The 23731-nt window shown below is 43.8% G+C and overlaps 1 protein-coding gene across 2 annotated transcripts in view; it reads right to left on the reverse strand.

The window, feature by feature from the left end:
- CPEB4 (cytoplasmic polyadenylation element binding protein 4) overlaps nt 1–23731 on the reverse strand; it is a 388153-nt gene that overhangs the window by 41276 nt on the left and 323146 nt on the right. For both annotated transcript variants that reach the window (XM_086931574.1, XM_086931573.1), the window contains 3 exons: nt 19749–19867; nt 18218–18332; nt 10730–10911 (listed from right to left, as the gene is read on the reverse strand). In XM_086931574.1, the coding sequence (XP_086787700.1) occupies nt 10730–10911; nt 18218–18332; nt 19749–19867 (416 nt within the window). The remainder of the gene's footprint in view (nt 1–10729; nt 10912–18217; nt 18333–19748; nt 19868–23731) is intronic.

The raw sequence follows: 23731 nt of genomic DNA on the forward strand, positions 1-23731 counted from the left end.
TGACGCCGGTACTGTATTCGTCAACAGCAGTAGAGCTCTCAGCGATGATCGCGTCGTCGGAACTGTTGTAAGCTGAGGAGCCTGCCTTTTGTCACTTTGCGTCGCCGATGTCTATTTCTTTGTCGACGATGTTGTCGACAACGGAAAATTCTTTTACTGTTTTTTCTCAAGAGTTCCTTCAGGTAGAGAAGGAGAAACAGAGCTCGCCTTCTTTACTCCACCCTCTCCTGTCTTTAGTCCTTTCCTCTCATTTTCACCTCGGTGAGGAGATTAAGTAGGACTGAGCAGGTCAGACCCATGGGCGGTCTTTTTAGAGTCTTTTTGAGGGAGCTCCTCTGACGAATGGGGGTCAGATTTTCCCCTTTTAGCAGATCTTCTAGGAGACAAAGCAGAAGAGGCATTATCACCGTTGTCACTAGAAACAGGCTCTCTACGGGATTTTAACTTCTGGAGCCAGGTAAGGAAACGTACCTCACGATCCCTCAAGGTTTTAGTGGAGAAGGTACGACATTCCTTACAATCTTGGCTCTGTGGTCAGGATACAGGCAGCAAATACAGTCCTTATGAGGGTCCACATAAAGCATCCTCTAAGCAAAAAAAATATGGGCATTATTTTTTTGGATGCGGAGAAAGCCTTCGATCGAGTTGCATGGCCATTTTTATGGGCTATATTGGGTAGAATGGGATTTGGCTCGCTGTTCATGCAGGCTGTTCAATCTATGTATATGAATCCCCGGGCCAAAATTTGTACTATGGGACAGGAGTCCGCATTTGTTCAAATCACCCGGGGCACGCGACAGGGGTGTCCCTGCTCGCCCCTACTTTTTGAGATCTACATAGAGCCACTACTACAGCGTTTGGAATCTACAAATGTAATAAAATCAATGACAGTAGGAGATTACGAAACACGCGTGTGCTGACGATATTGCTGTGGTAACATCAGATGCTGAATCAGCAATAAGGGAGATCGAACTTTTGACGCAATCATTTGGACAGGTTGCTGGCTACAAACTTAACATTTTAAAAACCCAAATTGTTTGTTCTACGGGGCTGTGCATTAGAGAACCACACGTGACACAAGAGGCTAAGTATTTGGGGATCAAAATTAGGATGTGTATACAGGAGATAATTGATGTTAACTGGAATGAAATAATAAGAGTGGTTAAGAGTCAGCTAGAAAAGCTAGAATGTTTGCATTTGTCAATGGTCCGGCGACGCAATGTACTTAAGATGTGCATTCTCCCTAAAGTACTTTATTATTTTCGGACAGTTCCTTTGGAGTTATCTAGACCACAATTAACTAAATTGCAAAGTATCTCGGATAGGTTTATTTGGGGTTAGAAGAAATCCCGCCGTGCATCTAAATACATGACATTACCCTTAAATCGAGGAGGCTGGGGTGTCCGAATTTTCTTTATTATCTAGTTTGCCTTACACAAAATTCAAGGTTTATGTTAACTGGGGGGCTACACGGTTGCACGAGACACCTAATGTTTATCAAATGTTAATTGGAGAATCGGCTCGCGAAGTTCTGTTGAAATTTTTTGAGCCTAGCTATTTTAAATGTACCAGATTTAAAATTATATGCACGGCTTATAAGGGGTGGAAGATACTTCGGAAAATTTTGGATATTCAGCGGGTTAACTTTTATACACCTTTAGACTCTAGGAACATATTACCATCAATATTTTGGGATGCCAAAATGTGAATATGGAAAAGTAAAGGGATATCCCATTTGGGTGACTCCTTGATGGTACATTGGTTCAATTTAAGGATTTAATGGAGCTGTATTCGGTGCAGAAAATTGATTTCTTTAAATACTTGCAAATACGTGATTTTATGCATAAACGACAACTACAACCTATTGTAAGTAACAAATTAATTTAAACGCTCTCAAAAAGTGCTAAGATTGGTGTCTTATAAGAAATTGTGTTATCAAAACAATTGGATACTATTGAATCACAGGACACCAAAGGCCAAAACCGATTGGGATGTTCGGGCATATTTTTGCAAGATTCTATTGATATGGCAGGGGCAATAGTTCTATCTGCTAGTCTGCGTACGCAACATTATAAGACTGTATTTAACCTGTACCATACACCTGTGAAAATGATGAAATGGGGAAGTAGCTATGATGGTAAATGCTTCAGATGCCAAATGGACGCAGCCGATATTCTTCACATATTTTATAACTGTAATGCACTTTCTTCATTTTTTTTAAGTATTGAGCAATTTCTATCAATTATTATGAAGGTGCAATTTCATGCAAGCCGGGAATTGTTGCTTTTTGGGGTTGGCACGGATGATGAAATTGCACAGAATTATTATCCCCATAGATATTTCATTTTTATGGCTATGGCGGTAGCTAGATTACGTATTGCTACAATGTGGCTGAAACCCGAACCACCCGCTTTTGAAATGTGGAGAGCCAAGATTTATAATGTGTTTCATTTAGAATATAATTTATATCGTATCAAATCTAGGAAAAAAAAACAACTGGGATTGAAGATATGGCAGCCAATGCTCCAACATTTTGAATTGTCATTTGGATAACTTTTTGGATTGTTATTTGTTATAGTGCTACAGTATTGTTTTTTATGTTATGTAATATGTTTTATTTTTTTCTTTGTCTGCTATGAACTGAAATAAAAAAATAAATTAAAAAAAAGCATCCTCTAAGAGCAGGTGGTACAAGCTCTAAAAAGGCCCTTTTTTCTCCATGTCTGCAATAAGGAATTGAGAAAACCAAGTTGTAGAGTAATCTGGAAGATAGACTAGTTGATCATCTCTCGCAAGAGTAATAGAATAAGAAATAACTGAGCAGAGCTCAGTGGAGACACTCTAGCACAACGTGCAGTGGAAAAATCAGAAGGTCTGAGGTTCTCTCAGGAGGGTTCTAGAGGGTAAGGCCGATGTGATTGGTTGTGTGTTTTATCTGGTCTCTTTTACAAAAAGAGGTGGATATGTTACAAAACTGAAATGGGCATTCGCCTAGTTTCTAGTTTGTCTCAATGACCGGGAATGATTCCAGCATGTGAATCTATGAAAAGTTCCAATACTGATTAATGTGGGTTGTTCACGAGATCGATCTAGGGAGTGGGAGCGTGCCCTCGAGTTTGACCGGAAATACTTGCGTATGGAGTAAGGCACTGGACAATTTTGCCTTGCGTAGTAATGGCCATGCGGCTCATATTTGCAGAATATCTTTGTGTTGTGTGACCCGCTGAGGCCCTAGAGGCAGAGGTCATGAGTGCCCGTAACCTACATCGTGTTATGACAGCTTGAAACCTGTAGTTTTAGGGCCCATATCAGCACACTTTAAAGGAGGATTATGGGGTGGGGTATTTTCCTGAGGAAAACGGCCACCAGAAGACAGCACTGCTAGCGCCAGAGCTGCATCTGGAGGTGTAGAAAGAAAAGAACATGCACAGAGGTGGCGTACATAAGGAGGTCCAGATTCTATTTCTAGAGGTGACGGATCCAACATGGAGCAGCACAGCCACCTATTGAGGCATGAGGGAATTGCTGAAAGGTTTCCAGATCCAGTCTGGCCCTCGGGGAAATTACCAAGGTGAGGAATCTGCGGTTAAAAGTCTGTCGAAACCATGTTCTTTCTCTTATTTCATGCTAAGACCATATAATGCAGCAGCTCTAGTATCTTGAATAAGGAGACCCCATCTCGAGCTAAATGGCTTAAATGGATTCCACCAGACCTCTTCTGCGACTTACACCGTAGTCCTCATATGCTCTTTCAAACTTGCCTCTTGTTTGTAATTCATCCGTATTTTAAATGAACTATAGACTCTCATTCTGCATCTTACCACGATATACAGAATTGTCTGTCTGGCTCCTGAGCAGAGATGGTTGATGAAATGTAAGCGGAGGATACACTATATTACCTCCTATTTCAGTCCTTTTAAGTAGTTGGTGCGATGGCAATTGTTACCACAAAAGTCCATTTCGATTTTCACATTTACACTATATGACTTTGCGAGATTCGCATCTGTGTGTGTATGCATGCCACATTTACACAAACCTAGCTAAAAGTCAGCTGTGCGGTGTACATAGTCAAAGGCAAGGATACAGTCAACAAACGAGTGCAGCGGTAGCTGGTTTGTGGGAGCAGAAGTGTACTATTACTGCATCATGATGCAGTGTTCTTCAGAGATGTGTGTCTATAACTCTTTTCTAAGACAATTCTTGGGGAACAAAGTTAGAATTTCATAGAGGAATTAACCACATTTGAAGTCATGAATATACTGACATCAAAGTGGATCTTTTGAGGCCACTGGACCTCATTTTTCCAAATGACTCTAGGTCAATAGTGTTGCTATAGCATGAAAAGCTGGGCAAACATCAGTTTTCAGTCTCCTTTCAACCATTTTTACGTCTAGCCCACCAAATGGCTCTTATGGGTTGTGAGGACTATTTCTTCAATTAAAATAATCCAAGAAACAAACGTCATCTTGATTCAACTGCCAGGAATCCCCTTTAATTGAACATCAGAGTGTTCTGATTTGGACACTTATTCTGCTTTGGCTGAAATGAAGGATAACTTTCAAGTTGCCCAATGTTCTGAAGACATTATATCCGTGGTATTCAGAGTACAGTCCAGCAGACCTTGTTTGGCAGCCTGCTGACCTTTTTGCCCTGCACAGTTGTTTGTAGCGGCCTCCCCTATGCCTGATGCTTTCAGTTAACACAAAAGATGGCAGCTGGAGCATGCACGATAGCAACTTCACTGCAGACTGGGCCGGACTGGCCAGAGCGGGCACCGGGCGTTTCCCCGGTGGTCCGCTAGGGTGGGGTCCGATTTTGGACCCCTGGGGGGCCGTTTTTTTGTTACCGGGGGTCGGCAATATCGGCCCCCAGTAACAAAATCGGCCGAAACCGGCCCTCGCACACTGCTTTGCTGCACTCCCCCCTCACCCCAAGTGGTGCTGGCTGAGCAGTGTGCCAGGGCCGGTTTCTGTTTCCAGTCCGGCCCTGACTGCACATGCTCCAGTGGCCCTCTGTGTTTACTTAAGGCATCAGGGAGCCCGATATGGGTGACGTCATATGCCAGACATTGCCGGAAGAAAAGGCCCTTTAAAAGTAAGCGGTTGCACCTTCATAGCGGACTTTTAAAGAGTCTTTTTCCAAGCTTCAGGCTACATTTGCTGGACATCGTCGCATGCAGCCTGAGCCTGAGCCTGCTGTGTCAGCTGCCTGCAATCTGCTCTCTCCAGCACTTCTCTCCTGTTTAAAAGACTGAACAGGCAGCAGGGGTCTCTTATGGATCGGGCCAGCCTGCTTGCCACAAGCCAACCAGCTTTTTTCCACCGCTCGCCACCAGTAAGCCTGCCCTCTTCGCCAGGTGGCCTTCAGGTCAGTGTGTTGACTGTTTTTTTGGCTGTTTGTGGGCCTGCTTTACAGTCTTCTCAGCCAGTTTTTACTGTTGAATTGCCCGATATTAAAACTAGCATTGGTTGCAGCAAGTTCAAATCCAATTATCTTGTAAACATGCCCCACTTTTGTTTCACCTATGTTATTTACTAATGGGGAGCTTCTTTCATTTTGGTGCCCGGTCCATTTTCTGTCCCAGTCTGATGCTGCTAATAAAAAAGGGCTGCTGATAATAATGAGGCTGACTTAATTACCGTCTTTGGGCCTCTGCAGAGCCTTGAAACTAGTGGTGTAACCCTGGGAAGAGGGGCATCCTTGTGGAGCACTACTAATTGCCTTGACCCAATCCGCTGCCTCACCACATGCTGCAGTCAATAAAAAGAACATTGGCCTTCAAGCCTGGGAACAGCCATGTTGTGGTGTGCTTTTTCACAATGGATGTATTTGTGAATTCCCCGTGGTTTCTTTTTATCTAGGATGCTGTGTTTATGTAGCTAATTACATGTCTCATGTAACTTTTATGTGCTGTACTGTGAAAAGAGCTGCCTCCATATCTGTGTGTGCTCAGGTTTTGTGCAGGTGTTTATAACAGGGCACAATTGAGAACTGTGAAGTTCAGGCCTAAGGCAAAGCAAACTGGACGTTGTTGAACTTACTGACATGAAAAGGGCATACCAGAAATAGAGCTTATTGGCATTCAGCACAATTCAGCTCTCGAAGCATTTTTTAGGGGGAAGGCAACAGAAGAATTCTGGAAGATTATACCTTCTGACAAATGTTAGACTACTTTTTAAAGTAGCCCAGAAAGTAATTTATTTATTTTTTAACACTTTATTTTTCAAATAAAGGATGAAATTCACATTGCCTTGCACAGAGTAGCTTCATAACTCAGACAGATCGTGCCTGACATTTTGTGGTACAATAATGAACTCTACCTCAACCAGCACAGTGGCAACACCCATCGACCACCAGTACCCAACCCCCCCACCCACTTGGAGCAATGGCCGCACAAAGTGGTCTCAGTGCACAGTGTCGCCCAACCGTGTGGCCAGCACCCTCCCTTCAACCCACTCCCTCCAGCACTATTCTATTATCTGTCTGCGTGTTGGGAGTCTGCTTAGCTGCGCCCAGGTGTGCCCGCAATGGGCCCCATATGTCTTTGGGATGGTATGTCGGTGGCATAAGACTGGCATATAGTTCTGCGTTAGTGTTGCAAAATACTAAGCTATTCAGCCAGTCTCGTAGTTTGGGAGTTGCCCTCCTACCCCAGTGAATGGCCACCTCCCTCTTTGCCAGCAGTAGCCCCAGGGAGGTCAGCCCCCTCACTTTCTTGGGAATCTGGACTGTAGAGCCCATGAGGGAAATTTCAGGAAGGGGGTCAAGTGGGATCCCAATTATTTTCCCCAGTGTATCGTGCACCGCCGCCCAGTAGGTCTGCAACTGAAGACAGGACCAGGCCAGATGCAGAAAGTCGGCATGTGGAGAGGCACATTTTAGACAAATATGTGGCTTAGTAGCATCAATCTTATGGGCCATGGCTGGTGTAAAATAGGCACGGCGGTCAAACTTGAAATGTAATAGCTTATGGCGGCTGTTAAGCGAGACGTCCTTGGAAACCCTACAACACTTCTCCCATTGGTCGTCTGTGATCGCCCCGCCCGTATCTGCCTCCCAGGCCTGCCTGATCTTGGAGTCCTCTACAGGTAGCATTGAGGCGCAGGACTTGTACAGTTTGGAGATGAGACGTGCGCCACTGGTGCTCTCCAGGACCGAACCCAGCGGTGGGAAGGACTCCGGTTCAATCGGGTATGATGGGATCTCCACGTGTAATGCTGATTTCATTCTGCTCACTAGGAAGCGTGTCATAAAGCTGCAGTCCGTGAATCTGTCGTCTTCGAAAAGAATATGACCCGCCAGGAATAGGTTGCCCATCTTAACTAGGTCTGCCGCTGCCAATATGCACTGTACTATTTCTTCTCCAGTGAGTGGGAACCATCAAGCATTAGGTAATGGTAGGTCAGAGGAGTATAGAGATGTAGCATCCATGCGCTTTCTCAGCTTATCCCAGGACCAAGTAGTGGTTGATACTGTCTGAATGTCACGCCTGTCCCGTGGGAAACCACTTGGCAGTATCTCACTTAATTTGTCTGGAAGAACCAGGTCCGCCTCTGGCCTCAAAAATAGAATGCAGGCGTCAGGGTGAAACCAAGCGTGTGAATAGCGACATTGCCCTACCAAGTAGTATAATTGTAAGTCTGACACGCTAAAACCTCCTCTTTCATACGGTAAGGTGAGTATGGACCATCGCACGAGGGCCGTTTCCCACCCCACATCAGTCGGGTGAGAAGAGTCCGTAAAGTGCGAAAGAAACCATCTGCCAAGGGCACAGAGATATTATTAAAGAGATTAGAATTTAGGGAGGACCACCATTTTTAATACGGCCACCCTGTCCGTTAGTGACAGGGGTAGTTTCAGCCATCTCTCTACCTGTTCTTCTAGTTTAGCAAAGGCCTGGCCATAATTTAAACGTATGATCTGAGTGGTGTCCAGGTGGATGTGTATGCCAAGATACTTCACTGAGTCCCGCCTCCATTCCAGAGGGAACCCACAGTCCCATTGGACGGTACTTTCCGTTAGCTGGAATATGATGGACTTATGCCAGTTGATGCCTAGTCATAAAAATCTACCAAAACGGATAATTTCACTAATTAGAGGAGCCAGGTTTATGAGCAGTTCGCTGACATACAAGATGGTATCGTCCGCGTAGAGTGAAGCTAAGAGGGGGCCCGTTTTGAATTGTAGCCCTCTATGTAGATGGCGTTCTTAAAAAGTGCCTGATCAGTGGGTCCATTGCTAGGATAAACAATAGAGGGGACAAGGGGCATCCCGGTCTGGTTCCACGGTGTAATCGAAATGGCCTTGACAGAGTGCCATTCAAGCGGAGTCGTGCCAAGGGGCCGCTGTAGAGATATGAAACTGTTGCGATGAAGCCATGTCTTCTAAAAACCTATTAATGATATTAAATTTGTCCAAAGATTATGCCTATTATCGGTCCATTACCTCTTAGAGTAAATGAATTCATCTCACGGGTAGGCCCTATTTGATCCCTGAGCGTCACTAACTATTGCAAGAACCTTTTCCCTACTTGGTTAAATGTGCTCCAGAAAGAATGTATTTTATATTGTGATAGATGAAAGTTGTGATGAAATGTACTCGATAGGTCGCTTAGATTAGGTTATCCTTATACCTCACACAGACCTCACCTAACCGGGAGTCTGTCCTAGGGAGTGTCACTAGGTTGTTGGCGGTGCACAGCCACAAAAAGTCAACTATACATTTGTCTTACCAATACCAACAATCAATGTAGGTTAATGTATTAAATTGTATTAAATAGTGAAAAGTATATGTTTCAACATGTTATGACTGTATTTTTATAGAATGAAAAATTAAGACATTGTTTTTTATTTCCAGATCTTTGTTTACTCCCCTCCCAGTCAACAATCCCCAGCCCTGACGAAGGTGTGGCCCCTCTGGCCTATCACCGAAACGCGCGTCGGCTTGTGTTTCCAGAAATACGGCACACTGTCTTATAAACATCATATGCCGTATTAATGCCATCTATCTGGAATAACATTCTGATCTATGTAACAAATTCACCATCTCTGTGTTACATACGCCAGGACGATAGAAATGAATGAATGCATGGAAGAATGAAAGTTGAATGAAAGGATATTAGGTAGGTTATCTTGAAAATCTGTGAACATGAGAGTATGATTGAAGTATGCTTTGTTACTGGGTAGGCAGCAAAGTAAGACTAGTTTCTCTTACTTTTTATCCCCTTTTTTGCACTAATGTATGTTGTTTGATACCTTATGGATTTAAAATGTTATCTATTTTTGGGGGTTACGTTCCTTGTTCTATGTTCTGTTGTCTCCCCCTTACGGCCTGCCTACATCCTTAAAAACCCTCTGGGGAACCCCCTTCTTTCTTTAATGAAGCCATAGGGTATGCCCATTCGCTGCATCACCTCCACCAGAAACGACCACTCCAAAAAGTCAAACGCCTTCTCGGCGTCGAGTAACACCGCCGCCGGCAACTCAGGCTGTATTCTGTGCAGGACAGTGAACAATGTTCGGAGATTCAAGGACGTGGAACGATTGGGGACAAAGCCAGACTGCATTGGCGAGATAATAAATTCCATCAGCTTGGATAGCTTGTTGGCCAGCACTCCCTGGTAAAACCATCTAATTCCGGGACCGTAGATCCCCGCAGGGTGTCGATGGCGAGAATTACATCAGCGACGGATATTGGTTCTGTCATTAAGTGTAACATGTATTTCTCCAAGAATACCAATGCGATTTAATCTAGGTATGCAGTCTGGGCCACACTGTTGGGGTCTCTCCTAGATGTGTAAAGAGTGGTATAAAAATCTAAGAATTCATCACGGATAGCCACTGTGGAGGTGAGAGTGGTGCCGGCCGCAGAGTGCAACTCAGTGATATAATTTTTACTAAGTAATTTGTATGTTTGGCTCAACATGTTTGTAAAAATTTGTTTTCCACAATGGGACTGTTGAAGAGTAAACTCAAAGCTTACAGACTTACAACTGGATCAGCTCTTAAGGCTTGCTGTTTCAGACATAGTACCAGATTACTGGACAGGAATGGGAGACATGAAGAGAAACAAGTTTCTAGTTTATCTGCCTTTAACTTACCCATTTTTCGGACTCATTTAAACTTGTACTGAATATCTGGTGGATTAGAATTACCATGCAATGCCTCTTAAGATTGCTACTGTCTGATAATAAAACTGTATTATCAAAATGTCCTCCCATATAGCTTTGTAGTTACATTAGCTTTCGAAATACAGCATTGTCTAGTAATGTTTGAAAAGTTTTTTTTTACTCTAGCCCCGCCCAAACCACCAGGCTTTTTAGTGCAGCCCTAGCCACAAACCAGACTTTAATGTTGGCCCCCGAGAGAAAGTTTGTGAGTACCCATGTTCTAGACACATCTACGGCCAACACCACTGTTATACAATTTGAGAAGATACTATTCCAATCTCAAACCTACATGCGGGAATGTATTACATCACGTAAATCTAAAATACAGTCACTCTGACCAAACATAAGGACTGGTGTGGACTCAGATTCAGAGAGTCTTTCGTCAGGCCTGTGCTGAATCAACCTTAAAAAAATAAAGAGCTATGGGGAATGCATAGATATTGAATTTGTTTACTTTTCAGCTACAAAACTGATCGCAAGCACATCCATGTAAAAAGCAAACAAACTTTTGCTTCAGTTAAAGGAGAAATGAATAGTAGAAATTGAGTGTACAACTCTTACCCGTTTATCTATCTCTCCGTGCTGCAACTGGACAAAGCGGGCACTGATAGCAGCTATGTAACTTTGTTGATTAGAAAATGCCACTCTTCCAGCTCCTTTTGGGTACTTCAACTCAGGGTCAGTGTCGATACCAGCATAGCACACTCCTCCGTACAGACGGTCCATGATCATTGCAAGTTCCACTACAACAAGAGCACAGCCATCATTAGCAATTTCCCTTTATTGGCAATCAACTCTACCATCAAATATCCTAAAAGGTTAGCATGCACTATTAACATTGCGGTGAATGAATGCAGTACAAAATACTAAACACATTTTTAATGGACGATACTATGAGAGTTTAGTGCACTGGAGTCTAGGTAACAAATGAAGCAGTATTGTTACACTTAGTAAAAAGCTACAATTTGCAACAAAAAGCATTTTCAATACTAGAGCAGTTTGCAGTAAGAGCTAATTATTCAGTTGCCTCTACCGATAGCCCATGGATAGACAAATGGTTATATAAATGTAAATAGATTGGTAGCTGGTAAAATTCTGTTCTGTGTCATAATAGTCTAAGCGCCAGGATGCCCGTCGGGTGACAGTATTGCGCTATATAAGAACGCCTATACATACATAACAATTTATGGATGTGTATTTTTTTAAGGAGCAGCGTCCTACAGCGCCAGTACTCTGCACTACCAGTCTCACGGATATACTTCCTTCTGAAGAGATGGGACTCTTCAATAAACCAGGAGCATATGGCCATTCCCCATTGCCCCACCGCAGTGAGGACCATTGTTGAGGAAAAACACTTAAAAGCAAGCCTTTTATTCCTTACTTTTTGAGAGGTAATTCTGTATTATATTAGGATTATTAGTGCCCATTTTGTCATTGAAATTATTACCTTCCTTTACGAAGGAAAACAGGCCTGTATTCTGCTTGTATCGAGCACTGACATGAACAGGTACTGCAAATCCATTGCATCCTCACTGACCCTCCCCCCCAAAAAAAATTCCAAAACGAAGCTTAAGGATACCTACAGTTAGAGTCACTGAAATTAAAGGAAGCCCAAAAGGTAAATCATAAAGGCAATGCCCTTAGTTAAATGCCACGATTGGTGTCTGTGTCCAACGGATTCAGGCTACCGTTCAACAAAACCCTTATGTAAATTAGATCAAGAAACACAAAGTTTGGGACACCAAGAACTTCTACCCTTGATCAATATGTATGGCACTTTATAACCTTAAGTACCTGTATAATTCTTTTGGCGATATGTTGTGCACATCGTCTCAGACAGGCGAAAATTGTGAGTGAGCCTAAAAAGCGCATTTCACATTACCTAACTACGAAGGCACCCACTGTAAGTGACTGTACAAATCTTCATATTTAGTGATAAAAAACAAAGACTAGCCTTTCTTTATAAAAAAAAAAAAGACTGCCTTCTTTAATTAAAATCATTAAGAAAAAAAGGTATTCTACAACTCCAGTTGAATGGACGTAATATAGGAAAACAAGCATTTTCAATGCAATAGGTCTCGCATTTATTAGAGTTTGAGCTATTAGCATTGTAAATGACAATGCCTTTTATTTATGTGTTGTTTTTAAAACAGATAACTAAAAGGCCATGTCATTTACAATGCCAATAGCTTAAACTCTTGCAAATGTGAGACCTATTGCATTGCAAATGCGTGCTTTAAAAAAAAAAAAAAAAAGGAGAGAGTCTGTCCTGCCTGCAACAGCAGGGAGGACAAACCAATTCGAGAAAATAGTGCCTCCATGAATACGGCTGAGGAATTGTCCTTGCGTTGTGGTGTCCTTGTGTTATGTAGTAATGTAATCTGGTATGCCTAGGTGTTCTTATCAATTGGAAAGCTTGGGAAGTCAAATAACCACAGCAATATTCAGGTTATGATATGTGTTGAAGTAATTTATAGGTGAGCACCTGAGGTGTGTACACTGTAGTTTTCTTAAGCTGCATGTGTACACTATATACTAAATACTCTAACCTCAAAGTTGTGCATTAAAGGTACTAATTATAAAAATAACACCTAATCCACACCCACGTGCAAATTTTAAACAAATACAATACTACTCGTAGAGAAAAAAACTACTGCCAATGTCAAGCTGAGGGGCAGCCATCAATCGCCAAACAAGACATGCTCTACGTGATAAGAAGGTGTTCCTGAGACACGTCCTCCGTGATGGAAACATACCTGCTTGACATGGTGTAAATGTAAATGTAAATTGATACTTGTATAGCGCACTACTCACCCGCAAGGGTCTCAATGCGCTTGTACGAATACCGCTGTGAAACCCATCCTGGCTTTCCCTGTGAGGCGTCCACTCCTGGGCACCCCCAAGGTGGAGGCCAGGCATCCTTAGCGTTGTGGGGGCCATTGTGGGGATTAAGCAAGCTATTGCCCAGAGTTGCAGAGTGGGACTCCATGATTGGAATAGGCACCGATGCAAGAATGATCAGGTCCGTGGAATTTATGAGCCCAAGACCCGCCGAGGCGGGAATTGAACCCTGGTCCCGGGCTAGACCTCTGCATCAGGGTCTGCCGCTCTAACCATTGAGCCACAATTCTCCACGTGAACTTAAGTTATAAAAGTTTTTTTGTAACGGGGATAAAAGTAAATTTAAGTTCCAAGTGCAGTTCATAAAATAATACAGAACTTTACTAAGGTGGGGGGGGGGGGCATCAGAACATGCTGTGATGGGTGCAGTTTGGACATAGCGTGTGACGAGTGCCATGAACCTCTTCTGTACTAAGACAGCAAGGTAAATGGACCGGAAGAGAGTGCGCACTTGAGGCGTCGAAACCAGTGTCAGGAGGTAGGAAAGAATGATGTTTAAGGGGTGTTGGTGGGTTGGAATGGCAGCTGGGGAGGCGGTGGCGGCAGCTCACAGGAATGAGCAGTAAGATACAAGTGGATTATCACTGCCCACTGGAGCCCTGTAAACTCACAAAGTCTGATAATCATCAACAAATCAATGCCATTTTTAACCAAACCTAGAGGCAGAGTGGTGGCCTCACACATGTCTGCCATGGGCTGTGCGCTGCCGCTGAACCCCTCCTCTGTCTTTTATATCCACCTAGATGCACTCAGGCGATACTACTCCTGCGCAAACACACGAGCTATCGCTGTGTGTGGAAAAGGCCGCTCTCATGAGATGGGCGCAAATCACGTAATAAAACCCCTGCCATCTAGCCATCCAAACTATCTAACCATTGTAACAACTAACCATCCACCTCCCTCCTCCCCTAAATTGCTCCTCACATACCCAACGCCAAACACGTACTCTCCACTCTCCAGGTTTCGCCCGAATACACCTCTTGTGTGTCCTTCAAACATCAATGCCGAGCAGTAAACCATACCCAGGGACGCCCGCGAGTAGTGTGCTCGCACGCCACTGCGAGACATGTGTTTTCAATTATCGTGCCCGTGTCTGGGCACGATAATTGAAAATATATGGGCTTTGGCACGTTTGGAGGCTACATAACAAAACTATGTGCCAGCTTCTTGTAGTGGGTTCACCCACTGAACACTTTGTGAATCTTCTGGAAGGCCCCTAAACCTTGGCACTTTCATGCTGTACACGCACTCAGGTCACTTGGACCTCACCTAGCGTCATGAGGTCTTGCTCTGTTACAGCGGCCATTATAGTTCATCAACTCCTCTGCTATGTCCTTTGCCGCCTTTCTACAAAGGCAACTCCAGTACCATGCTCAGCTTTCTGCCAGCTCCTTCCTTCAAGGTCGGCTCTCGAAGCAACTTTTCCAGGCAGGCTGTGTAACTTCACCCGATTCTGGGTCCAACCCTGTTGAAAGGGGAGCTGGCTGTGGTACCCCAACCCTGGACCACAGATGAGGTTCTGGGTCACTACTGGTGCGGGACCTGGATTCTGGTAGAGAAAAATTGGCTGCAAGTTTCTTCCCCATCCTTGTACTAAAATTGCAGAGAGTAGTTGTGTATTGCTACAGTCGATTTTAAGCACGGCTCTTTTGTCAGTAGAATCCCAAAAAGGGTATGAAAGAAAGAGAACCTGTCCTCCTAAACCTCCTGCTAACCTGTTGTAATTCATGTTCAAAAAATGTAAATCATTACATGTCTAGAATTACACATTGTAATTCTGCATAAAATAAAACGAGAAATAATACAGCCAGCATAGTATTGATAGAGATTTTAAAGAAATACAGACAATGATATTTCATGGGTAGAGTTCTAAGCCAAGTTAACAGAAGCAGTTAAAACAAGGTTAAAGTTATTTAAATTATTTTTTCCCTTTACAGCAAGAGGAGAAACTTCTGGGGTTGTGGAAGAAAGAATAAAATGCACAGTGCAGAGTGCAAAATATTGAGGCCTCGTCCTGCTTGGGGCTCAAGCAAAATCCTGCTTCTGTGTTTGGGGGAGGGATAATTGGCCAAAAAAGGATATTTAACACTCCATAATTTTCAAAGGGACCCCTCTTTCTTCTCTCCGACCAAACGTCTTATTCATTACAAAAATCCCTGGAATGTCCCGAAGGAGCTCTGCAGATGGGGTAGGTATTAAAGCCTGATTTGCCACTCTAAAAGGTTTACCACTGTCAGTCCTCTGCGTCCCAGTGAGCGGATAGCACTCAAACTAGATAAGGAGTATGCACATGATGCGCCCTCCAGAAGCCACTCTGGGCCTTAATCCATGTTACACCGAGACCCATTGGTTATGCCAATCCTTGTTCTCTAGATGATACCAGTTGGAATTGTGCCATTGTGCAACATTCCGTCCATCATCTTGCGTATTTTACACGTGTCAGCTGGGCATCAACTAGGTGAAATGGCAATTTTTGAATGTATTAATGTGAGGTTTAATTTGGTATTGAAGAATAATGTTTTCACCAGGAACATTATAAAAATAAATGCATGGAAAACATCAGCACACGTTTTCAAACTCCCTTTAAAAGAAAGGAGGGCTTTGCACACTTGCTACGACCTTTTCTTGTGTGGTGCTCTGAAGAGCAAAGTCATGTGTGCTATTAAGGTGGAAACTATGGTGAATTTATTTCACAAGGAATGGTCATTGTTTGTTCCTCACATCCCTTTTAGTCCACCCCACGTGCTGTTATGGTATGCTGCTCGGTGAGTTAAACTCCATCCGTGATAAATTGTCGACAGGTTTCTAGTAGGGTCCCGTAAAATGTCGGGCCAGTCTTTCAGTCTTCTGAGGTCGATAAATTGAGCACCATTAAATTGGGTATTAAAAGAATGTTAATTCGGGCTTCGATCGCTGCGGACGTGAAGCATGGGAAGGTTGTACTAGGAGTGCGTAGTGCGATGTGCAGGCTGGTTGTTAACTGGCAAGGTTGGTATCGTAAATGACAACTGCAGTTGTAAGACTGGCACGGTGGGGACGCGGATGGCACGCTGCAGATCCAACCTTCTCTGCCACCACCGACCTTGTTTAAATTTGGTTTTAGCGCCCAATCTAGCCTATCCAGATGCACTGCCCCACAGGCCACCACCAGCGCACCAGTCTCCTTGTGACTACTTGTAAATTAGATACCAAATGAAAGCCTGCAGGCTATTTGTGCAGCCTAATAGCAATATGAAAGAAAAGGGGTGAGCTGATTATAAATCCTGGTTCAGTCCCCGACCTGGCTTCCCCCTCAGGTCCCTGCTCCGGTTTCTCCTTGGACGGGCTGGGCGAGCGCAGCGGCCTGGGTCAAGCTGCCTGTACAGAAATAGTAGTCTGGCTGTAGCTGTGTTTGAGAGAGCAGGAGCCTAGTTTAAATAGCATTAGCGTTTATCCAGTCCATTAAGGAAATCTGTAAGGTAATACCAACTCTACATAAACTACAGGACAGTGTAATAAAATTACAAGCACTTGTTGACAGATGGGGGTATAAGTGGCAGAGAAGTAATAATGTCGGAGGTTAAAACAGATGGGGAAAAGTTTCCATGCAAGATGAAACATTTTTTTAAAACACTAAATCCCCTATTTCCTTTGTGCTGAAATAAAAAAAAATCATGCGCAAACGAGGCGCAGTATTGCCAAAAACAGCCCGGATTCTAACATCGCACGTTTGGACCCTTCTGTGGAGCTGGCCCCAGAGCACGTACACCCGGCCACCCTTCTGGCTCCCCCCTTGCCTGCAGCACGGAGAAGCTTCGGCATTTATCAGTCATTGTTGGTTTACCTTGTTCGATGCGCCTTGTCCACCACACAGCCCATGTTGCGGGTGCCGCGGACATTGTTTGCAGTGACCTACATGCCCGTGAACACTGCCTTGTCCCTGCCCCAGCTCTCGTGCTGGCTCTGGCCCACGAGCAGCCACCATGGCCGGATGAGTGTTCATTATACACAAATTGAGTTTTACATACAAATTTGACTGGTTAGTGCACAGTTCATCGATCGCCATTTTCTGCATTGCTTTGTTGTGGGCTGTTGAGTGCTTGGCTGACGGCCCTTGAGAAATGTGCCTGGCACGATTGTTCCTAGACAGCAGGTTGTGTGTGCCCCGCCCAGAGTGGCAGTGTTCACTCCGGGGGAGAGGGGACGCGCGAGAGCAGGTTAACTAACAGAATGTGCCGCTAACAATAATGTCTAAAATAAGCTGCAGGGTTGGGTGGCCCGTTTGCTCCATAATGTGGCTCTGTCTTGCTTGCATGGAATGTGACATTGGCTGGTTCCGGGTGGCACTTGAATCTGTCGCGTGAGATGCACTGAGCGGAAGCTGGGGTGCACAGCTTGTGCGTTTTGTCACTTAAGTACGATTTTGCTGCTTAGTTACTTCATGCAAGACATGTCTCAGCCATCGAACTTAACCGAAGCGCTCACCTTGTGACACTTTACAGCTCTGTGGTCTTTGTGGGGTGCGATGAACCACGCACACTCGGGCAGAGGCGAGAACTCCGCTCCTGCGAACCCTGATTAAAAGTGAGGGCGCTCGTCGGATAGCATAGCTCTCTGCTTCATTTTGCTCTTGGCCCTTGGCACAATAAATCCAGCTACAGTTATGCGGGGATTTAGCAATGAGTCAGAGGCCAAGAACGGGAGACGCAATACAAACAATCAGCACTGAAAGCGATCTCTTTTGCGATTGCTGATGTAGAAAAAAAAAAAAAGCCAGCGAGTGGTGTGGGCGCGCGCACCACTGCGAAGCATATGTTTTCAATTATTGCGCCCGTGTGGGCGCGATAATTGAAAACATATGGGCTTTGGTGCGCGTAACAGACACAAATAGGCCATAGGCGGAGCTACGCAATTGCCTATGGCCTATTGCAGGTTCTGTTAAAAAACAGCACACACGCAAAGCCCAATCAAAATGGACCATAGGAAATGAACACGGAGGAGCGTGTGGAATTTCCAGGTCCATTTTGAAAACCCCACCAAAACGGCTCGCCTGCGCGAGCACTGCTGCGCAGTGCATCACGAAGGCTCACCCTAAAAAGGGTTTAATGGCATTTAAGACCGTGATTGGGTATCTATAGGTAGTGGATTTCAAAAATAAGTTGATCATACCAGCTCTTAGTGGTCGAGGAACACCACCCACGAATATAGTCTTCCGTGGGTCAAGAGGCTGGGAGCCGTCCATCACAAAGTCACTGTCACTCAGGTTCCAAGGACGAATTTGAACCTAAAATGAATGAAAGACATTATATAATCATTATAAGAATGCAAAGTTAAAAGGCAGGTGTCATAGTACGACGACAATTTAGGTATTTTTTTTTTAGACGATGTATATTGATAAAGAAGTAGAGAATGCACCAAATAAATGAATTCCCATCCCCCCGCCTGATGAGATATTACAACCTTTTCTAACCCAATAGTTATTCTTCCAAGCAGATATTAATCTAGTGCACCACAAAAGCACAAACCAGGTGAAAGCAGTATCCATGTGGCTATTTCTAAAAGCATTCTGCACTTTGGAAAACAAATACTTTGAACTTTCCAAAAAGTGGCAACCAAAAGCATTGTTAAATGTGGCATTTATACAATACTTTGCACCATCGCTGACCTATCCCCGCCTCATGGTAGTTCCACTGGTGTGCTGGGTCCTCATTATTGTATCAATCACACTGTCAAATTAACCCCCTCCTCCACCTCCGTTCAGACCCATTAACCAAACTACTACTACTGACAGTTTCTGCAAGGAGAAGGCTCAACGAGCACTACTGGGAAGTAGTGAAAATAAACTATTACAGGGGACTATAGGCCTTCCACGAGCAGACTCCTGCGCCAAACTCTGCCAATCGCACACAGCCTAGAGTTATTGACAGACTACTAGGGATTGGCGAATTTTTCAATCACCCCACAGACTAACGCATGTTGGTGTGGAAATCTGGCAGAGAAGCCATTCCAAAATACTGCCTTTACCGAGGTTTGTACAGAACCAGGTTGAGACTTCTGCACACAAACAGAATCTACTGAGAGGCTTAGTGTTCATGGATCAATCAATATATTTAACATACATGAAACGTGCGTATAGTCCATCAAATAGTTTTATGTTATGTTAAAGTTTACTTGTATTGTGCACGTACACCAGATTGGTTTCTTGGCGCTTCTCTGAATGGTTAGGCTAAGAGGTCACTAGTATGCCTGTTTGAATAGCTATGTTTTTGCTGGGGGTCGCGTAACTCGTTTTGGCATAAAACAACGATTCTTGCCGTCGTGCCAATATTTTTTGGCGCTGCTAATGAATGTGCAGTTATATTCAGGAAAAACACAAAATTTTACATAATAGCATCAGTAAACCAGTCAGTGACAGCATGTTCTACTGAAGTCATTGGCCACAAAAATTACCAGTAACGGTCGACCCTAAGACCCATAAAAGTAGGAATCAAAAAAGTGATGATCCGGGAGCAAATCGAAAGTGAGGATGTATTCAGTGGCCAACAACATACGCAATTTCAACTGTAACTCTTTTTTAAGGCTTTGAAATGGAACAAAAAGCATAGCGCTATGATTCTTCAAATTCCAAAGCGTTTTAAATGTATGAAATCAGCCATCAGGCCTGCACGGAGCTGTAGCATACTGGCAAACTCCTACTCACTGGCTTATCTTTGATGGTGGGGCTGGATACACACAGGTAGAGCTTTCCGTCCTCTTCGATGCAGGCGTCAATAAGAGCCTGGACAGAGCTTTCGTCTTGGAACAGGAGGAAGGCGTATCCTGGAGAGAAAAAAGAATGCAAATAGGCTTACACTGGCGTGCATGGGATTTTCGTAACAGGTGCATTACCTCTCATCACTCACCCAGAACAATTAGGGCACTGAGACAGCTGATATTTGCTTGGGTGGTTAAGAGCAGGAAAGGCTGAGAAGACAAGAGAATGCAAACACGTTTGAGACTACTGTGTCCTGGTGTATGGGGATTAAATTAAACATGCGTTTAAGGATATTGTCTGTGTTTGGGGGTTTTAATGTTTCCTGAATCGAGTGGTCAAACGGTTCATGCATCCTGCCTCATTAAAATATATCTGTTAGAATGTAAAAGTTTCTTTTGTTTCATTTAGAGCTGTACGTTTATGTTTACTGAAGCACGGTTCCACTCGAAAATGCAGAGATTTTAGAACAGTTGGTGCCCTATTTTTAAGGCGTCTCCTTTCCCGCGATACCGGTGTATCTGCATGTGTGCTTAATTGGCATGTACTGGTCTCGAAGTCCATGCATGTCCTCACCTCCGATTCTACCTAAAGAACCCTGGTTTTATAATAAGGCTTCAGGAGTAGGCTTCCTACTTCGTCGCACAAGTGGAGCACAGCTGTCTTTTACTCCGTAGAAGAGGCGGGAATGACAGACAGGCCGAAGATTCTATGGTCCACACAAAGTACGAAGAACTTCCACAGTGAGGACTGTTCGCTCTAATTCGCCACATCAATCGAAGTTAATAACAAGAGGAAATCTTTGCTCAGTGTGCACTCGGTGTGTTGTACATTTACACTTTCATGTTGTACAGTGACAGATGCTGTGAATATAAAAATCTATTGATACTGATGCCCAAAATTACCTAACATTGTTTTCTGACGGTCCAGGGGTATGGGTGACAAGGGTGGATATCCCTAGTACCTTCTGTTTCCTGTACCACCACAGAGCACAGCCTACAGGGGCTGCCAAGGATTCGAGCCAAACTTTAATACAGAAAGCTCTTGCCAGTGGGCTTGAGAAGTGGGAAGAGAGCCTCCACATCATGTGGACCCAATTAGCTATTGGGTGCATTAGAAATTCAAATTTACATTACAACAGCATTGTCGGTAAAAGCATGTGTTGTAAAGCCTGACATTCACTAACATATGGTGTTATTGTAGTCTAGGTGATAAAAGAACAGAAAAAACAGTAAGTATCAGTTCACGCCAATCACACACTGTTATATTAGGTTGTTTCCATGTAGAGCAAATAATTCACCTGGGAGGGTATCCTGGCTCAAATAGAACGGGGCTGCGCTGGCCATGTCTGGGGCCTAGGTAAAGCGCCATATATCTCGAATTTCTTGTGAAATTCAAGGACTAAGGAAGTGGCCCTGATGTTTGGAGGTAGGTCATTCCAGACTATAGAAGTGAGGTAGGAGAAAACACTACCTTCCACTCTGGCTTTGCATATGCAGGCTGGCCAAGTTGTGGATTCTGGTAGGATTGTGGAAATATATGATGCTGTTGAGATAGGAGGAGTCTAGGTTGTGCAATGCTTTGTATGTATGGGTGGTGAGTTGAAGTCTCTGAGGTGATGTGAATGCAGGGTGGGAGCTCGACTGAATTTGGCTGCCGCCTTTTGTATGTTTTGGAGTCTTCAGGTCAGTTGGACGGTGATGATGACAGAGTGCAATGCTGTAGCCCAACCTGCTAGTGATACAGGCCTGGTCGACGGTTCTGCAGATGTTAACTGTAAACTATTTTTGGTAGGGTCGTCAACTTCGTTGACTTGGAAGGTCATCGCAAGTTGGTTGTCTACCTTGCTTCCTAGATGCTTGGCTTGGATGACTGGCCATCATCAGGTGAAGTTCCATGGTGAGGTGCCCTTGCCAAAAAGTACCACTTCAGTTTTGTTTGTTTTGATTTTCAGACAATTGGTCGTCACCCAACTTCGGACACACAGTAGAGTAAGGGAAGTTGGCCCAAGTGCTGGATGTTTCATCATAAAGGGAAGCATTGGTAACAGAATGTGTACCCTTTCAGGCCAAATGGTTCAGTGATAACCCTACATGTTAAAATCACTGTAAATACACAAAACGTGTCTCATTCCACCGGATCCCCTCATCTGCCAATTCTCCTACCCCCCCCCCCCCCTCCCGCCCCCCCTTCAACATCTCTACTAGAACTGCAGGTACTGGACTGACCAACCCCATGACATTTGGCACTGGTAGGATCACACATGCCAAGTTCTGGGTATCTGGAACAAGATTTGCCCTATAGGAACCATGTTTGAATTTACATTTATAGAGTACGTACAGACCTCATCAGAAGTTCCACCTCTGCTCAAGATGTCATAAATGGAAAGGGACAGCAGGAGAGTAGATGGAAAGGGGTGATCATCTTCATTTAGTCGCATGAAGATGAATTACTTTGAAGGGTACAATGATAAAAACTTAACTGGGTCATTAACTATTTAAGAAATACATCACCATTACAAAAGACACAAACTGACAGCTTTAACCTCTATGAAGAATCATGTGAAGGATACATTCATTTTATAAACTTCAGGAAGGAAAAGAAGCCTGCCTGGTAAAAATAAATGTGAGCGCAATCAAGTGAATCCAAAATAAATCGCACTTCCTGCATTCATTCAAGTGCCATTTTATGATACATTCTTTTATTCTTGAATCGTCGTCTTTTTCTTGTACTTGCAGTCTAGTCATTCTGTTATAACTTCAGGACTACAATACCGCAATTAAAAAAGAAAAACCTAGCTCTGATTTGCTGTGCTGGATGTTCAAACCCTCTCTTATAATTTCTCCAACCTAACCATTTACTTTTGTGTACCGTTGCTGTCAAGTATCTCCTTCCGAGGCACATACATAGGATTTTCTTAGTAATGGTGGATAGGAGTTTTGAGGACCTTGAGCTAATGGTTTTGTCTCAGATTTTTGAGGGGGGAGGCACATGTTTTAAGTTTAAGGCTTTATCCAGTCTTTCATTTTGCAGAGGCATCCCTTTTCTTCACTTTCAGAGTAGCAAAGCACTGCTTTTCAACCAGATCAGAAATATACTTTTTGAAAGTACGAGTCTATAGCCTATTCTAGGACTGTTCTTAGAGAGTGCTGTGGTGGTTGTGGAAATAACATCTTAAATCGGCACCATATTATGGCCAGGGTACTTTATAGAGCAGTGGTTCTCAAAGTACTGGTAGGCCGCCACACCTTCGCATTTGGCCCACAGAACTTTTGGCAACGCACCTGGAACACAGCTGGCACGTTTCACATTGCTTATGTGTGACTTTACCATGGCTCAAGTATGCTTATGTGTGACATTCCATGCCTTATGTGTGACACTGAGTGAAACTTAAGTGCAATCAAAATCATGCTGAAAAGTCCTTCTAAAGATAAATATTAGAAATCACCCCACATATGATGGGTTAAAGTGCCACTTTTTTTCAAATGTGCTCTGCTGGGATAGTGCTGCTCACAGGTGGCACACTGCCATTGAATTAAAAGTTACCTGCGTCTGCAGAGAGCAGGGCCTACCCACCATAAGCCTCACAGAGTTGTACAGGGTCTGTCGGTTTGAATCAGGACATCTATCAATCTTTTTTTGACCCCTTAATATCGGTCCTAGCTGCGGACACTGGTAGCAACTTAATGATGCGCTTCGGAGGCTCTCAGCATGCTGACAAATAGCTTTTATCACTGGCGGAACAAAGAGAACAACTGTTTTTGATAGCATAGCACCTCTCCAAATTGCGTCACAAAATGTTCCAGTGTAGGAATGCAGGAATGACACAGATTTGAGTTAGTCTGACCCGGGATCTCTCTGCAACATATTCTGGATTAGGAAAGAAAACTGGCAGTTCTATGGTTTGGTTCATGTGGAACTGTGAAATCACC

Source organism: Lissotriton vulgaris, chromosome 7, assembly GCF_964263255.1.
Source record: "Lissotriton vulgaris chromosome 7, aLisVul1.2, whole genome shotgun sequence".
Classification (NCBI taxonomy): domain Eukaryota; kingdom Metazoa; phylum Chordata; class Amphibia; order Caudata; family Salamandridae; genus Lissotriton; species Lissotriton vulgaris.